This window comes from Pristis pectinata, chromosome 15 (genome assembly GCF_009764475.1).
Source record: "Pristis pectinata isolate sPriPec2 chromosome 15, sPriPec2.1.pri, whole genome shotgun sequence".
Lineage (NCBI taxonomy): Eukaryota > Metazoa > Chordata > Chondrichthyes > Rhinopristiformes > Pristidae > Pristis > Pristis pectinata.
In genome coordinates, this window is record NC_067419.1 from 11,516,747 (window position 1) to 11,534,324 (window position 17,578).

The window sequence follows — 17,578 nt, forward strand, 5'->3', positions numbered from 1 at the left end:
TTGCTTCACCAGTGATGGCGATATCATCGGCAAGTATGGACTTGAGCTTTGGAAATTCCTCTCCAATTCTCTCCACCTCTCTGTCCTTCAAAAACCCTCACAACTTATCTCCTTGAACAACTTTGGTGATCTGTACTAATATCTTCCTATGCAGATGAATGGTAAATCTTGTATGATAATGATCTTGTGAAGTGCCTTGGGATATACTTCTGTCTTAAAGGTACAGGAGGTTAGTGAGGCCGTACCTGGAGTATTGTGTATGGTTTTGGTCACCCTGTTATAGGAAAGACATCGTTAAGCTCGAACAAGTGCAAAGAAGATTTATGGGAATGTTGCCAGGACTCGAGGGCCTGAGTTATAGGGAGGGATTGGGCAGGCTAGGATTTTATTCCTTGAATCAGAATCAGTGTCAGAATCAGGTTCATTATTACTGACATAGGCCATGAAATTTGCGGCAGCATTACAGTGCAAAGACATAAAGACATAAAAATTACCATAAGTTACAAAAATAATTAGTGCAAAAGAGGAATAACAAGGTAGTGTCCATGGGTTTATGGACTGTTCAGAAATCTGATGGTGGAGGGGAAGAAGCTGTTCCTGAAATATTGAGTGTGGGTCTTCAGGCTCCTGTACCTCCTCCCCGATGGTGGTAACGTGAAGAGGGCATGTCCGGGTGGTAAGGGTCCTTAATGGTGGATGCTGCCTTCTTGAGACATTGCTCCTTGAGGATCCTTGGAGTGTAGGAGGGGTGACCTTATAGAGAGGTATAAAATCATGAGGGGCATAGGTAGGGTTAATGCACCCTGTCTTTTCTCCAGGGAAAGGCAATCAAAAACTAGGGGACATAGGTTTAAGGTGAGAGGGGAAGGATTTAAAAGGGACCATGAGGGGTAACATCTTCACGCAGAGGGTGGTGTGTATATGGAATGAGCTACCAGAGGAAGAGGTTGGGGTAGGAACAGTAACAACATTTAAAAGGCAGTTGAGCAGGTACATGGATAGAAGAGGTTTAGAGGGATATCGGCCAAATGCGGGCAAATGGGTCTTGCTTTGGTGGGCATCTTGGTCAGCATGGTTGAGTTGGGCCGGAGGTACTGTTTCCTGTATCCCTGACCCTAGGTACTATTATCTGCATTAAAAAATCTTCCTCGTTGATTACAACCATCTGTTTATAAGCTGGTGTTGTCTGGAACGTAGACTGCAACTAATCAACATTTGTTATTTTCTTAACATGTTAACTAATACTATGGCTGAAAATTGCCTTCTGTGATGGTGGGGATCTTGGGATGAGTCAGGGAGAGATACAGCACGGAAACAGACCCTTTGACCCACCAAGTTGATTGACCGAATCTTCAAAAGTTCGTGCTGATGAGGTCAAGTGGGGAGAGCTAAAATGTCACGGTAAAGGCGCTGGAGGGTGCTTTCTAACGCCTTGCCGGTGTCTGCACTGGTGGTTACGCTTCCAGTATTTCCCCAAGTTCTGCGCTTAGGTGGGCGTTGAGAGCGGAGCTCCAGCGTTAACTGCTCTTCCCTGGGCCATTCAAACCCCGCTCCCGGACGGCAGGTGAAGATACGGCGCATTTCTCGGTGTGAACAGTTCATTCCTTAGGCTCGGCATCATGCTGTTGTTGCCTTCGGGCTGATCCTTTCTGGAAACCCCCTGAAACTCCACACAAGCCAGGGATAAAGAGCACGGCACTGACCATCCAGGGCCACTGCTGCTGTGCTAGTCTCACGGTATCAGTAACTGCCCTGGGGCACGGACTCCCGACTGATGGCCGGACCCGCTTCTTGCATTCATTCCAGACGCAGAGGTTCAGACCCACCCCCACCCCAAATGGGGAAGGGGTTTGCACCGGTAATAATATTAAGGCTTGGCCCACCTGGTCACAATACTTAAAGTCATCGGAGCGCAAAAGAGTATACAATTTAAAAAAAAATTGTAGCCTTGAAGTTGCAAATGATTAACTGCTATTAAACTCTGAAGCTAATTTAAATAAAATTTAAATATCCCACTCCCCATCGCTCAAAATCAAAGTCGAGTTTATTGTCATCTGCACAGGTACGTGTATACAAACAACGAAAAACTTGCTTGCAGCAGCATCACAGGCACATAACATCAGAGTCACAACATTCACAAGAAAAACATAAGTTAAACATAAATTATACACAATTTTTCCAAAAAAACCCAGAAAAAAGACAAAGTTCATTTTACTGCAAAGTTGTCATAGTGTTGCTATACTGAGGTAGTGATTAGGGTTGTGAAGTTTGGTTCAAGAACCAAATGGTTGAAGGGAGGTGGCTATTCTTGAACCTGGTATTGTGGGACTTCAGGCTTCTGTACCTCCTGCCCAATGGTAGCTGCGAGAAGATGGCATGGCCCGGATGGTGGGGATCTCTGATGATAGAGGTTGCCTCCTTGAGGCAGCACCTCCTATAGATACTGCCGATACAAAACTCCTCTCAATACACTCAAAATTGTCCACACTGTACCTCCTACATTTGTGTTCTGCTAAGTTTTTCACTCACTGACCTCCATTTGTTCCTTACATGTATATTCTTGCTGATTTACAACCCACACTGTGGCCTCGCTGAACTTTTTCTCAGCAGTCTTTTGGCCTCTGTGTTCTGGAGCATGGAATTTAATCCTCTGCTGTTTGCTCCGAATCCACTTGGTGCCAGAGATTGCAACTATTTTGGTCCCATCCTCTGCAATTCCCTCACAAAATCTCTTCCCTGATTACTTCCAGAAGTTCAGGAAAACCTTTTTTTAGTCAGTGTTTCCAACTTTTTTGACTACTGTGATCTTTTTCTCCTTAAATGTTTTCAGGCAACTTATTAGGAGTTAGTAATTCTTCAAATAAAACTGGTTTAATTTGAAAAGAATAATAGGAATAAGTGATGGTGCTGGGAATATCAGTTTTAATCAAATGCCACGTCATCTGTCAACTTCTATCTGCAGATCTGCAGTAATTCCTGGGAGTGTACCTCTGATACAGAGTATGAAGTGACTCAGGATGAAAATAACACCTCTTATGAGGTATACTGTATATTGCAATTATACACAAGTAGACACATACATTTAATTCATCTCTTGGACAATGCATTGAAAAACACTGTTGAGAAAAATCAACTGCGAAATAAATATAGTTTGTGTTGTGCCTTGTGCGATAGAAAATGGAAAAGTATGTTGCTTATCTCTGTTGGTGGGCTGAACTTAGGCTGGGAATCGCAAAGCTATCAGTGCCTATGTTTCCAGCTAAAGATTATAAGATAGGATATCTTTATTAGTCACATGTACATCGAAACACACAGTGAAATGCATCTTTTGCGTAGAGTGTTCTGGGGGCAGCCCGCAAGTGTCGCCACACTTCTGGTGTCAGTGTAGCATGCCCATTGCGTAGAATTGAACCCGGGTCGCTGGCGCTGTAATAGCGTTACGCTAACCGCTATACTACTGTGCCGACCCAACATAAAGTTAACCTTCCTTTGATTAGATTAAAAAAACAGGATTTCCCTGCAGACATCAACATTTTTCTTGCTTTCTTTTGCTCTTTCTTCATGTCCCATTTATTATTGAAACTGTGACTGTGAAATTGGGCTATGTAATCCTTCTTCTCCTGAGTAACAGATGTCACTTTGGTTACAAGTTTGAATGCAAATCATATTCATAGTGCAAGTTGTGTTTTTTGGCAAGTTGGGAAATGTGGTAGTGTGTGTATTGTATTCATCTGTCAGAAATAATATATTTATTTATTAGTCACATGTACATCGAAACACACAGTGAAATGCGTCTTTTTGCGTTAACTAACACAGTCTGAGAATGTGCTGGGGGCAGCCCGCAAGTGTCGCCACATTTCCGGCACCAACATAGCATGCCCACAGCTTCCTAACCCGGACGTCTTTTGGAATGTGGGAGGAAACTGAAGCACCTGGAGGAAACCCACACCGTCATGGGGAGAATGTACAAACTCCTTATAGACAGTGGTGGAATTGAACCCAGGTCGCTGGCGCTGTAATAGCGTTATGCTAACCACTTAAACAGCTGTTGTTGTAAATCATCGACCAGTGATGATTTGATGCAAGCCCTGGGAAACTGGTCCTCAATGACCCAGCCAATGCATCAGAAACCTGACATCCAACAGCAGCAAGGTACATCCCCACCCATGCTGGAGGGAGGAGTGTGATGGATGTTTGCTGGAAGAGATGTAAAATGTTCCAAATGAAAAACAATCATTTTTATTTTCTATTATTCCTTTACACTAAAATATACTTCAGTGGGTGGAAGGTATTATCCTCCTTTATATCTTATATACAAAGGTCATCAGAATATCAGGATTACCTGTCCTTGCCCATGTTCCACAATTTCTCTAAAGCTAACCACACTTTAGCAATAAAATGATGGGATATGTTACTGGTCTTTGATGGTATTAGTTACATAGTTCAAAAAGAACTTTTATTCCATCCTCTGAATATATCTATTTCTCAAAACTTAATATATCTATGTCTCAAAACTCAAAACAAGCAGGCTTTCAATTCTCACCAATCTGTTGTGGAAAATGGATTCATTTTGTATATGTACCTTTTTCTGATGTACCAACTCAATTTAAGGATGCTTTAGACAGTTCTCCATGTTTGCCAAATGATGGTACAGTTTCTTCCTTTAAGTTAACCCTTTCACTTCGTGAGTCTCAGTTCTCTCAGCTATAATCAAGAAATGCAAAACTTCAGCTAGAAAATGTTACCTGTCAGGTTGGAATTGTCAGCAGTCTGGATTAAAAAAAAGGTCTTTATCTGAGGAAATGTCATGCTTGGTCAGAACAATGGGTATGATTTCAACTTCAGCTTCTCTTCCACAGTGAGGTTCCAAGCCTGTTTCACCACCCTCACCCAATCCCACACTGAAAAGCCTTCACATTTTTACATGAGTGCTCCATCTACAGTTGTGGTAGGTTCCTATCTCACCTGCCAAGCACAGTGGTGCAGCTAGTAGAACTGCCACTTCACAGCTCCAGAGACTGAGGTTCGATCATGACCTCTGGTGCTGAGTTGGCATGGTCAAACTGAAATTGCTCCATTTGATCACTCTTTGTCAAGTTACATAATTTTGGATCAAAATCTGGGTGAAATGGATACTATTATAGCAGATTCTAATGAATGTAGCAGACATTCATTTTATCTTTAATAAAGAATAAATAAAGAAAGAAAGTGCATCGTTAAAAGAGATTACAGTCATATGTACATCGAAACACACAGTGAAATGCATCTTTTGCGTAGTGTTCTGGGGTCAGCCTGCAAGTGTCGCCAACACTTCCAGCACCAACATAGCATACCCACAACTTCCTAACCCGTACGCTTTTGGAATGCATTCGGATGTCTACTAAGGAAACTAAAGATGTGTTAAAAATATGAAAATAAGGTAGTGTGGCGACCCGTATTTATGGGACTCGAACCGCCATCGGCGGCTGCAGGCGGACGCACGGCAGCGTGTTGTGAGCTAACCGTGGGGCGGGCCTTCCAGCGGGATCCTGACGTCACGTCCGCCGGAGAGGCTCTCGGGTATCTTTGTGCACACGCGTTTTGCTTCACACAGTAAAGTGTGCTCCGATTCAGCCACAACGTCTCTGAGTTTTCCTTTCGTGAACGCGTCGCGTTCGGCTACAGTAGAATGATTTGGATAACAACTGAATACAGATAAAGGATAAAAGCCCAGAAGAAGCCAATAAATCATAAACATGAGAAACCAGAAACAACGTGGAAGCAAAACGATTTAAAAGACAGAAATCATCAGGGTCAAGTTTTATTTGAAATAAATGAATAAAAAATGTGGCATTTTGTGTGTAGACACCGATGGTTGTATTTATGGAACATAAACACCCTAAAGTTAAATTATTTCTGATATCGGTAGGAGCTGAGAATTCTGATCTGTTAAAATAAATTTCTAGCACCATCAGTTATGAACATATTCATTTTTACTGCAACATATAATTGAAGAAAGCTTGAGTCTAACTGGTTTTCATTCATTGCTTGCTTTCAATTACGGTCAGAATCGAGGAGCACTAAGAAAATTATGCTGTGAACTACCAGCATGAGGCTCAGCATTCACATTTCTCACCTGGACAGTTTGACTGGATTATGGCCTCAAGTTCCACAATTTGTCTACCCCTTTTCGTATTTAACCGTTATTTTGATATTACACTTCAATGCAGACATTTATGTTTTATAAGTGCTGTTTGACCTGAACCCTACAATCAATGTGTTGACTTGGGATATTCATAAATACTGGAATCATGATGAGGTTCTGGAAGAGAAAGATAATTTAGTGGAATGGTATAACATTACTAACAGAGGGTTTATGATGGTAAAGTAAAGATAAGTATATTTATTGAGAGGATATGAAGTATGTAGAGGTTAAGATTGCAATTCAAATTCATAGGCATGAAAAAGTGAGGTGAGTTATGCAGTGTTCTTACATGTATATAGATAGCTGTGTTGAATTGTTTTACAAATGCCAGAAATGTGCCTTTTGATTTATTTTCCCTCTCCTTCATTCACATTCTCACTTTTGCACTCAGGCGAAAATTTATCCTTGGGTACTTGTGTTGAATGCCCAATTTAGAAGCAGTTGAATTTATTCAATGGAACCAAATTTCACCAATGGAGTACAACTCTCTTTCTCACTCTCAATTTATCGACCTCTCTCACATTCTCATTATCTTTCTCTTTTTTTATTCCAAAATAAACTTTATTCATAATAAAAGAGAAACTATATACAATAATAAAATAGTGCAAGCCTTTACATACTTGTACAGATCAATCATTAGTGTTACCTTTTTATATAAAAAACAGCACCGATGCCACTCGTGTGGCTTCCTGGGGGCTACCCAGTCCTGTATTTACAATATTTAAGGGGCTTTCTCGCCTGACCCACCCCTCCCTCTCCAGTGGCAGAAGAACCCTAAACTGTAGTCCTTCCCCGCTGAGCCCTTGCGTTGGCTGCACCCAGCTTCAGTGCGTCCCTCAGCACGTACTCCTGCAGCCTGGAATGTGCCAGTCGGCAGCATTCCCCTACGGACATCTCGCAGTGCTGGAAGACCAACAAGTTTCGGGCAGACCAAAGGGCGTCTTTCACCGAGTTGATGACCTTCCAGCAGCATTTGATGTCCGTCTCTGTGTGTGTCCCCAGGAACAGCCCGTAGATCAGAGAATCCTCCGTTACGCAGCTGCTGGGATGAACCGTGACAAGGACCCTTGCATCTTTTGCCACACCCTCCTTGCAAACCCACAGCCCGCAAAGAGGTGGGCGACTGTCTCATCCCCAGCACAGTCCTCCCGGGGGCAGCGCGCACTGGGAGTGATGTTCCGACCATGCAGGAAGGATCTGACTGGGAGGGCCCCTCTCACCGCCAGCCAAGCGAGGTCTTGGTGCTTGTTGGTGAGTTCTGGCGATGAGGCATTCTGCCAGATGGTCTGGACAGTCTGCTCAGGGAACCACCCCACAGTATCCATTGAGTCCTTCTCCTGCAGTGTCTGCAGGATGTTCTGTGCTGACCACTGCCTGATGTTGGTGTTGGTCTGGAAGAACTTTTCCACGAAGGACAGGTAGTGTGGCAACATCCAGCTGACTGGGGCATTGTGTGGCAATGGGGCCAGGCCCATCCTTCACAACATCAGGGACAGGTAGAACCTCAGCACGTAGTGACACTTGGTGCCTACGTACTTTGGTTCCACACACAGCCTGATGCAGCCACAGACAAAGGTGGTCATCACGATTAGGGTGACATTGGGGACGCTTTTGCCCCCATTGTCCAGGGACTTGTGCATGGCGACCCATTGGACCCTCTCCATCTTGGATCCCCAGATGAACCGGAAGACGGCACGGGTGATTTTCGTGCCAGAGGAGCGAGGAACAGACCACACCTGCGCCAAGTATAGCAGCCCTGAGAGCGCCTCACACCTGATGACTGAGTTCTTCCCAGTTATTGAGAGGGAGCGCTGTTCCCACTGTCCCAGTCTCTGCTTCACCTCCCCAATCCACTCCTTACAATTTTTGTTGCACACCCCAGCTCCTCTAAACCAGATCCCCAGCACCTTCGGGTAGTCAGGCCTGACGGTGAAGGGGACATTGGTTCGGTCGGGCCAGTTGCCGAAGAGCATTGCCTCGCTCTTCGTGTGGTTAACTCTGGTCCCCGATGCCAACTCAAACTGATCGCAGATGTTGATCGCCCTGCAACATCATCCACGTACAGGGAGGTTTTCACCTGGGTGCCTTCACTGCTTGGCAATGTCACCCCTCTGATGCTCTCGTCCTTCCTGATGGATTCAGCAAAGGGTTCTATGCAGCACATGAACATGACAGGAGAGAGAGGGCAGCCCTGCCTGACTCCAGACTTCACAACATCATTATCATTTACTTCCTCACACACTCACATTCTCTATCTCTCACACTTCCTCTGATACCTCACTGCACGTTACAGTAGAGCAGACTGGACTCAAAGGGAGGTCATCTTCCATAGGGACAGGATGAGGAAGACTGCAGTTGACCCTCCATCCAATGAAAAGAGAGGATGTGGATTTAAGATTGGTAGAGAAGAAGTGAGGAACTTTTTCTTCCCAACGCAGCAAGGTGTGATCTGGAATGTGCTGCTTCAAATGTTGGTGAAAGCAGATACAACGATAACTTTTAAAAGGGGAACTGGATTAATAATTTTAAACAGGTGGCACTGGGGCAAGAGAACTAGCACGGGCACAATGAGCCAGATCACCACCTCCTCTGATGTTTGAAGCCATGATTTCACAGAATATGTCTGAAGATGAATGAATTGCTCTTTCAAAATACATATCAGGTTGAGAAAGCGCTCCGGAAATTCCATCACATAACTCTTTTTTAGGCGCTGCACATTCTCATTTGTGCATAATTATAATAATGTTATGCATGTTAATCAATTGCTCATTCCCAGTTATCTGTCTCATCTGTTGTTTTTTGTAAGGAAAGAACGAATCAATGAGTGAGAGTAATGCGATCTGTTGTGTGAATGGATGGAAAAAAAAGTAGTTGTTGGTGGTAACCAAAAGAAATAGAAGGCTTTTGTACCTGCTCCACCATTCATTAAGACCATGGCTGATTTCTTTTTATCCTTTCATGACTTCCTATGTCATTTTATTCCCTAAATAGTTAAAGATCTATTGATCTTTCTCTTCAACATACTCAGCTTCCTCAGTCCCCAGCAGAGATTCACTATGCTCTGGATGAGGGATTTTTTTTTCTCATGCTCTGTCATGAAAGATTGATGTCTCATTCTGGGACTGTGATACACATATCTAGATGAAGGCAAATGTCCCATTTCTCCTAATCTGATGAGGCCATCACAGCTTTGAATCCAGGAAAAGAAGGAAACACTCCTTCCTTCCAGCTACCTCCAGTCTCATAATTGACGTCACAGCTATAGGTTTCTTTGTCTTATCCCCAGAGAAGATGATCTCCCTTTATGCCTAATCTGTCCTCATGATGATATCCAGTGAGGCATAGTGAAGCTGCAGAAATCTCGGAGCATCTGCTCTCCTTGGTAGTGCAGGTAGCTACATAAAATCTGTTTCAGAAGCTCTTCCCTCTCCCACTCCCCCCTCCCCTCCACCTCCCTCCCCACTCTCCCCACCGCTCCCCCCTCATCCACCTCCCCCTCCCCCCCACCCCTCTCCCACTGCCTCCTCACCCCTCCCTCCACTCTCCCACTCCCTCGCTACCCCTCCACACTCCCACTCCCTCCCCTATTCCCCTCCCACGCTCTCATCCCTCCCCTCCTCATCCCCTCCCCCTCATTCCTCACCTCCCCCTCCACCTCCCTATCCCTCCCCACCTCCCTCCGTCCCCCCTTCCCCACTCCTCTCCCTCCCCTTCCCCTCCCTCCCCTTCCCTCCCTCCCCTCCCTCTCTCCCCCTCCTCCCCCTCCCTCTCTCCCCCTCCTCCCCTCCCTCCTCCTTCCCTCCCCTCCCCCCCCCTCTCCCCCCTCCCCTCTCCCCCCCTCCCCCCTCCCTCCCCTCTCCCCCCCCCCCCCCCCCTCCCCCCCCCCCCCTCCCCCCCCCCCTCCCCCCCCCCCCCCCCTCCCCCCCACCCCCCCCCCCTCCCCCCCCCTCCCCCCCCCCCCCCCCCCCCCCCCCCCCCCCCCCCCCCCCCCCCCCCCCCCCCCCTCCCCCCCCCCCCCCCTCCCCCCCCCCCCCCCCCCCCCCCCCCCCCCCCCCCCCCCCCCCCCCCCCCCCCCCCCCCACCCCCCCACCCCCTCCCCCCCCCCCCCCCCCCCCTCCCCCCCCCCTCCCCCCCCCCCCCCCCCCCCCCCCCCCCCCCCCCCCCCCCCCCCCCCCCCCCCCCCCCCCCCCCCCCCCCCCCCCCCCCCCCCCCCCCCCCCCCCCCCCCCCCCCCCCCCCCCCCCCCCCCCCCCCCTCCCCCCCCCCCCCCCCCCCCCCCCTCCCCCCCCCCACCCCCCCTCCCCCCCCCCCCCCCCCCCTCCCCCCCCCCCCCCACCCCCCCCCCCCCCCCCCCCCCCCCCCCCCCCCCCCCCCCCCCCCCCCCCCCCCCCCCCCCCCCCCCCCCCTCCCCCCCCCCCCCCCCCCCCCCCCCCCCCCCCCCCCCCCCCCCCCCCCCCCCCCCCCCCCCCCCCCCCCCCCCCCCCTCCCCCCCCCCCCCCCCCCCCCCCCCCCCCCCCCCCCCCCCCCCCCCCCCCCCACCCCCCCCCCCCCCCCCCCCCCACCCCTCCCCCCCCCCCCCCCCCCCCCCCCCCCCCTCCCCCCCCCCCCCCCCCCCCCCCCCCCCCCCCCCCTCCCCCCCCCCCCCCCCCCCCCCCCCCCCCCCCCTCCCCCCCCCCCCCCCCCCCCCCCCCCCCCCCTCCCCCCCCCCCCCCCCCCCCCCCCCCCCCCCCCCCCCCCCCCCCCCCACCCCCCCCCCCCCCCCCCCCCCCACCCCCCCCCCCCCCCCCCCCCCCCCCCCCCCTCCCCCCCCCCCCCCCCCCTCCCCCCCCCCCTCCCCCCCCCCCCCCCCCCCCCCCCCCTCCCCCCCCCCCCCCCCCCCCCCCCCCCCTCCCCCCCCCCCCCCCCCTCCCCCCCTACCCCCCTCCCACCCCCCCCCCCCCCCCCCCTCCCCCCCCCCCCCCTCCCCCTCCCCCCCCCCCCCCCCCCTCCCCCTCCCCCCACCCCCCTCCCCCCCCCCCCCCTCCCCCCCAGTACCCCCCCCACCCGCCCCCCCTCCCCCCCCCCCCCCCTCCCCCCCGACGCGCCCCCCCCCCCCCTCCCACCCCAGACCCCCCCCCCCCCCCTCCCCCCCCCCCCCCTCCCTCCCCCCCCCCCCCCCCCCCCCCCCCCCCCCCTCCCCCCCCCCACCCCCCCCCCCCCCCCCCCCCCCCCCCCTCCCCCCCCCCCCCCTCCCCCCCCCCCTCCCCCCCCCCCCCCCCCTCCCCTCCCTCCTCCCCCCCTCCCTCCCTCCTCCCTCCCTCCCTCCTCCCCCCCCCTCTCCCCCCTCCCTCCCCCCTCTCCCCCCTCCCTCCCCCCTCCCTCCCCCCTCCCCCCTCTCCCCCCTCCCTCCCCCCTCCCCCCTCCCTCCCCCCTCCCCCCCTCCCTCCCCCCCCCCCTCCCCCCTCCCTCCCCCCCTCCCCCCCCCTCCCTCCCCCCTCCCCCCCCCTCCCTCCCCCCTCCCCCCCTCTCCCCCCTCCCTCCCCCCTCCCCCCCTCTCCCCCCTCCCTCCCCCCCTCTCCCCCCTCCCTCCCCCCCTCTCCCCCCTCCCTCCCCCCCTCTCCCCTCCTCCCTCCCCCCCTCTCCCCCCTCCCTCCCCCCTCCCTCCCTCCCTCTCCCCTCCCTCCCTCCCTCTCCCCCCTCCCTCCCCCTCCCTCCCCCCTCTCCCCCCCTCCCTCCCCTCTCCCCCCCTCCCTCCCCTCTCTCCCCCCTCCCCTCTCCCCCTCTCCCCCTCCCCTCCTCCCCTCCCTCCCCCCCCCTCCCCCCTCCCCCCTCTCCCCCCCCTCCCCCCTCTCCCCCCTCCCCTCTCCCCCTCCCCCCCTCCCCCTCTCCCCCTCCCCTCCCCCCCTCCCCCTCTCCCCCTCCCCTCCTCCCCCCTCCTCCCCCCCTCTCCTCTCCCCCCCTCTTCCTCTCCCCCTCCTCCTCCTCCTCCTCTCCCGCCTCTCCCCCTCCTCCTCTCCCTCCCTCCTCCTCCGTCCACCTTCTCCTCCCCTCCCCTCCAATCGGTTGAAGATGGCGGAAAGAGCCGAAGGTGACGTCACCCGCTGGCGAAGGCAGCACAGCAACAAGAAGGAAGAGCAATGGCGACGCTGGAACGCAAAGTGCCCAGTCCCGAGGCATTTCTGGGCAAGCCCTGGTCCTGCTGGATCGATGCTGCTAAAGTGCAATGCCCGGACAGTAAGCGGCCTCCTTCTTTCTCCCGCGAGGTGTTTGTGGCGGCGGTTGGGCGGGCGCGCCTGCCGGTGCTGCGGGGCCCGGTCTCCTCCATGCTTCCGCTGTGTGTGATGGCCAGTGATAGAGACTGGGGCACAGGCACACCGGCTGCCGGGGTAACCGAGCCTGGCCCTGCCCTGCCAGCCGGACACTGCCTGGGCCCTTTGCCAGACCCCCCTCCCGGCCTCCTCTCATTGTGAGAGCAGAACACAGTGGCTGTGTGTGTGTGAGAGAGAAAGGATGAAAGAGTGGTCGTTCCCCCCATGTGGCCCAGGTAGATAGATAAACACTGGCAATCGAATTGCTGCTCTGCCCAACGAGGTGTCACTGATTGAACATCACTGCCATGTTTGCTTTATTTCTTCTTTTTATTTCTCTTTTTTTTGTTTGCCTTTACTCATGTGCAGATACAGACGCAGAAGACACTGGAAAAGAGGGTGGAAAGAACAGAGAGGTGATGAGGCTTAATAAAGAAGGTAAGGGTGGCATTGATGCTGAAAGCAACATCGCAACGTTATCCAGTAAATACAAGATGCTATATATCTTCCTCTGTTACCTGCCGCCAATCTTTGACAGGTATTGAAATGAATGGACGAATGAATGAATGACATACTTCTGACACTGATTGCACAATGTTTACATTCATTGTATGTGTCACAGTATTACTCACAAGCCATGGAAATACAAAGGTATTTGATACTTTGCATTGCACGCAACATAATTATCTTTTATAATTCAAAGTCAAGTTTGATTTTCAGCAGTTTGTGAATCTCAATTAATCTTGACAACTACTTATGTTTTGGAAACTATATTAATGCAGATGCATTTTTAATGATGTAAACCTGTTTCATCATAGGTTTGTTTACATTTGGGAATTTTGTTATTCTGAAGTTTTGAACACTGCACTTCAATGCAATGAGTGTGCGAAAGGCTTTAAGAAATCTGAACATTGGATGAATTCCATTTAATTGCTAATGTAACAAACATATCAGCAGGGATTTGTTCTTCTGGCTCATGGTCCTGCTGATATGTATTGTGTCAATAGATTAAGGGGAGCATTGACTCCTGGCAGGCTGAGTATCAGGATCAGCTAGAAAAATCGCATTTTCCAAAGGAGAACAGTCTGATGTTGTTTACCACCAAAATGCTGAATTACAGCAGATGTTTTTGTATTTGGTCCATGATAAAGTGGTTTTCGGTTTTAATGCTGAAATTTTCATTTTTGCTATAATTATAATTTTTAAAGGAGTTAATGAAGATGTCTCAGTGATGGTCATACTTTTAAATGTTGTGTCCTTTGATAGTTGTGATAAGTGATAATGGAGTTGTGATAAATAAATGAAGTGTGGGTATTTTATGGCACTGATGTTACTTTAAAGTATTAAGTTCAATGTATTATGCATTTTATGCATCTGGAGGTTATCTTTAGGTGATGATCAGTCTCACAACTCCTTGGCATCTACATCAGAGTGTCTTTTACTCTTTCGTAAGAGTTAATAGAATTTTCCGTCACCAATGAATTACTTTATTTCTGCACTAAACCATAAAATTACACAATTTAATTGTGTGAACTATTTTCTTTATCCTTTGTATTTTAAAACATTTTTATTGTACAGTGAATGTTCACACTCATGGATCAGTTTTAGAAATGAAAATTCTGTCAGTTTCACTTTGATGTGTGTTATCACCATATCTTCTGATGGTTAGCTTTTGGCAAATGGTAGTACTAAAAGAGAAAAGAACCATAAGTTTGAGCGATCTTCTGTTTCATAGCTTAAATAAATTTTATTTATACACTATATGTTTTTGCCTTATTGTTTAGTTTTACATATTCTTTTATTATTAATTTTATTTGGGTGTAGTTATGGTGAGTGAGTCTTTTTGACAATCGTACTCATTGAAGTTCCGCAGCTTAAATGATGAAGGAGTCATTCTATTTAATGAAATTCAGTTGGGTTAGGAGGTACTGCTTCTTTTAAAAATTCTGGAATTAAAACTTTATGAAAGATATGTAGTTAAGTTTCCCCATCATATTTATAGCCAAAAATTTAAGAAAGTTTTGGGAGAAATCATTCACAAACAAATTGGCTGAGTTTTTGCCCTCGACATACTTCCAACACATTGACTGGCTGAAAATTACCATGGGTTCTATATTCAGTAAAAAAAATGGACTGGTTAGAAGTCATAGAATTGTAGCAATACACTGCACAGGAATGGGACCTTTATGGTTCACTTAGTCCATGCAGATTGTGGTGCCGATCTTCGCTAATCCCATTTGCTTGAATTAGACCCATATCCCTCTACATTATTTTCCAAGTACCTGCCAAATTCCTCTTAAAAGTTGTAATTGTAGCTGCCTCCACCACTTCCCTGGCACTTTGTTCCAGATAATCATTGTCCTCTGTGTGAAGAACTTACCCCTCAGATCTCCTTTAAGTTTCTCCCATCTCACCTTAAACTTGTGCCCTCTATTTCTCGACTCTGCTGTCCTGGGAAAAAGATTCTCAATTAAGTACTCGGTTACAGCTCCTCCCACCCTGTCTCTTGCAAGGACGCTATTGCTTTTTCTGAATTTCTCCACCTCTGCCGCATCCGCTTCCATGATGAGGCTTTCCACTCCAGGACATACAAGATGGCCAACTTCTTTACTAACTGTGGCTGCCCCCCCCTACTGTGGTCAAGAGAGCTCGTACCCGTATCTCTGCCATTTCCCACACCTCTGCTCTCACCCCCACCCCTCCCAGACCCAACAGGGACAGGGTGCCCCTTGTCCTTGCATTTCATCCTACCAGCCTACGTATCCGACACATCATTCTCTGCCACTTCTGCCATCTCCAACGGGACCCCACTACCAAGCATATCTTCCCCTCCTCACCCCTTTCTGCCTTTGGCAGGGACTGCTCTCTCTACGACTCCCTAGTTCACTCCTTCACTCCTCCCCTCCCCCCCCCCCCCCCCCCCCCCCCACCCTGGGAACTTTACACTGCCCCCGCCATAGATGCAACACCTGCCCCTACATCACCTCCATCCAGGGACCCAAACAGTCCTTTCAGGTGAGACAGAGATTCACCTGCACCTCCCTTAGAGATTCACCTGCACCTCCCTTAATATCATCTACTGCATTCGGTGCTCCAAGTGTAGCCTCCTCTACATTGGCAAAACCAAAAGCAGACTAGGTGACCATTTCTCAGAACACCTGCGCTCTGTCCGTAACCGCGATCTGCATCTCCCCGCTGCCAGTCACTTCAACTCCCCCTCCCACACTATCACAGATATGTTAGTTCTTGGTCTCCTCCACTGCCAGGAGAATTCTAAGCGCAAACTGGAGGAACAGCATCTCATTTTCCGTCTTGGAACCTTGCAGCCTAATGACATGAACATTGAATTCTCCCACTTTAAGTCATCCCCACCACCAACCCCATCCATGCTCCTTCTTTTCTTCCCTTTCCTAGCCTCTCTTTCTTCGACCCCCCCCCCTTTTATCCTCCTTACTTTTGACCCATCCCCAGTGGATCTGTTTGCCCCTCCTCCCCTGCACCTGCCTATCACTATCTCTTACCTGCATCTCTTGTGTCCACCCCACCACCCCTCTTTTGTCCACCTGTCACTGCTCTGCTTTTCCCTTCTATATATTGGGCTTCTTCTTTTTCCTATCTTCAGTCCTGAAGAAGGGTCCTGACCTGAAATGTCGACCGCCTGCTTTTCTCCACGGATGCTGCCTGGCCTGCTGAGTTCCTCCAGCGTCATCATGTTTTTCATCAAAAGATTCTGACTATCTATCCCATCAATGCCCTTCATAATTTTGTAAACCACTATAATGTTACCCCGTAGCCTCCAATGTTCAGTGAGAATAAACCCAGCATATCTGATCTCTCCTTCTGATCTGATCTAAGTGACAGTGGGTATAGGAACAGAATGAGGAGGAGGTTAAATGCGTGATTGGAGTAAGGAGCAGGGATTCAGCTTTCTAGATCATTGGGGCCTCTTTTGGGGCAGGTATGACCTGTTCAAAGAGGACGGGTTGCACTTGAATCCCAGGGGGACCAACATACTGGCAGGGAGGTTTGCTAAGGCTACTGGGGAGAGTTTAAACTAGAATTGTTGGGGGTGGGATCCATACTGGAGAGACTGGGGAAGATGTGTTTGGCTTTCAAATAGAGGAGGCTAGGAGTAAGTACCATAGGCAGGTGATAGAGAAGGGATGTGTTCAGACAGGCTTGAGATCGATACTTGGAGCTATGATGTGGTGGCCATTACAGAGACTTGGATGGCTCCGGGGCTGGAAAGGTTGATTCAAGTGCCGGGTTTTAGATGTTTCATGAAGGACAGGGAGGGAGGCAAGAGAGGTGGGGGAGTGGCACTGTTGATCAGAGATAGTGTCACGGCTGCGGAAAAGGTGGCTGCGGAAAAGGTGGACGTTGTGGAGGGATTGTCTACGGAGTCTCTGTGGGTGGAGGTTAGGAACAGGAAGGGGTCGATAACGGTGCTGGGTGTTTTTTATAGGTCGCCCAATAGTGACAGGGTTATTGAGGAGCAGATAGGGAAGCAGATCCTAGAAAGGTGTGAGAATGACAGAGTTGTTGTGATGGGGGATTTTAATTTCCCAAACATCGATTGGCATCTCCAGACAGTGAGGGGATTAGATGGGGTGGAGTTTGTTAGGTGTGTTCAGGAAGGGTTCTTGACACAGTATGTAGATAGATATACAAGAGGAGAGGCTGTGCTTGATTTGATATTGGGTAATGAACGTGGTCAGGTGTCAGATCTCTCAGTGGGTGAACATTTTGGTGATAGTGATCATAATTCTATCTCCTTTATGTTAGCACTGGAGAGGGATAGGAACAGACAGGCTAGAAAGGTGTTTACTTGGAGTAAAGGGAACTATGAGGCTTTCAGGCAGGAAATTGGAAGATTAAATTGCGAACAGATGTTCTTTGGGAAAAGTACGGAAGATATGTGGCCAATATTCAGGGGATATTTGTGTGGAGCTCTGCACAGACATGTTCCGATGAGACAGGGGAGTCATGATAGGATACAGGAACCGTGGTGTACGAAGGCTATAATAAATCTAGTCAAAAGGAAAAGCATACAAAAGGTACAGAGATCTAGGTAATGTTAGAGATCTGGAGGAGTACAAGGCTAAAAG

The 17,578-nt window shown here is 50.3% G+C and overlaps 1 protein-coding gene across 4 annotated transcripts in view; it reads left to right on the top strand.

Moving 5' to 3' along the window:
- The first annotated feature begins 12,272 nt into the window (after window positions 1–12,272).
- The window catches only part of LOC127578216 (ataxin-7-like protein 1), a 204,053-nt gene continuing 198,747 nt past the window's right edge, over window positions 12,273–17,578 (top strand). For all 4 annotated transcript variants that reach the window (XM_052029948.1, XM_052029949.1, XM_052029950.1 and 1 more), the window contains exons 1-2: window positions 12,273–12,396; window positions 12,840–12,908. In XM_052029948.1, coding sequence (XP_051885908.1) covers window positions 12,300–12,396; window positions 12,840–12,908 — 166 coding nt within the window. In that variant the 5' untranslated portion in view covers window positions 12,273–12,299. The remainder of the gene's footprint in view (window positions 12,397–12,839; window positions 12,909–17,578) is intronic.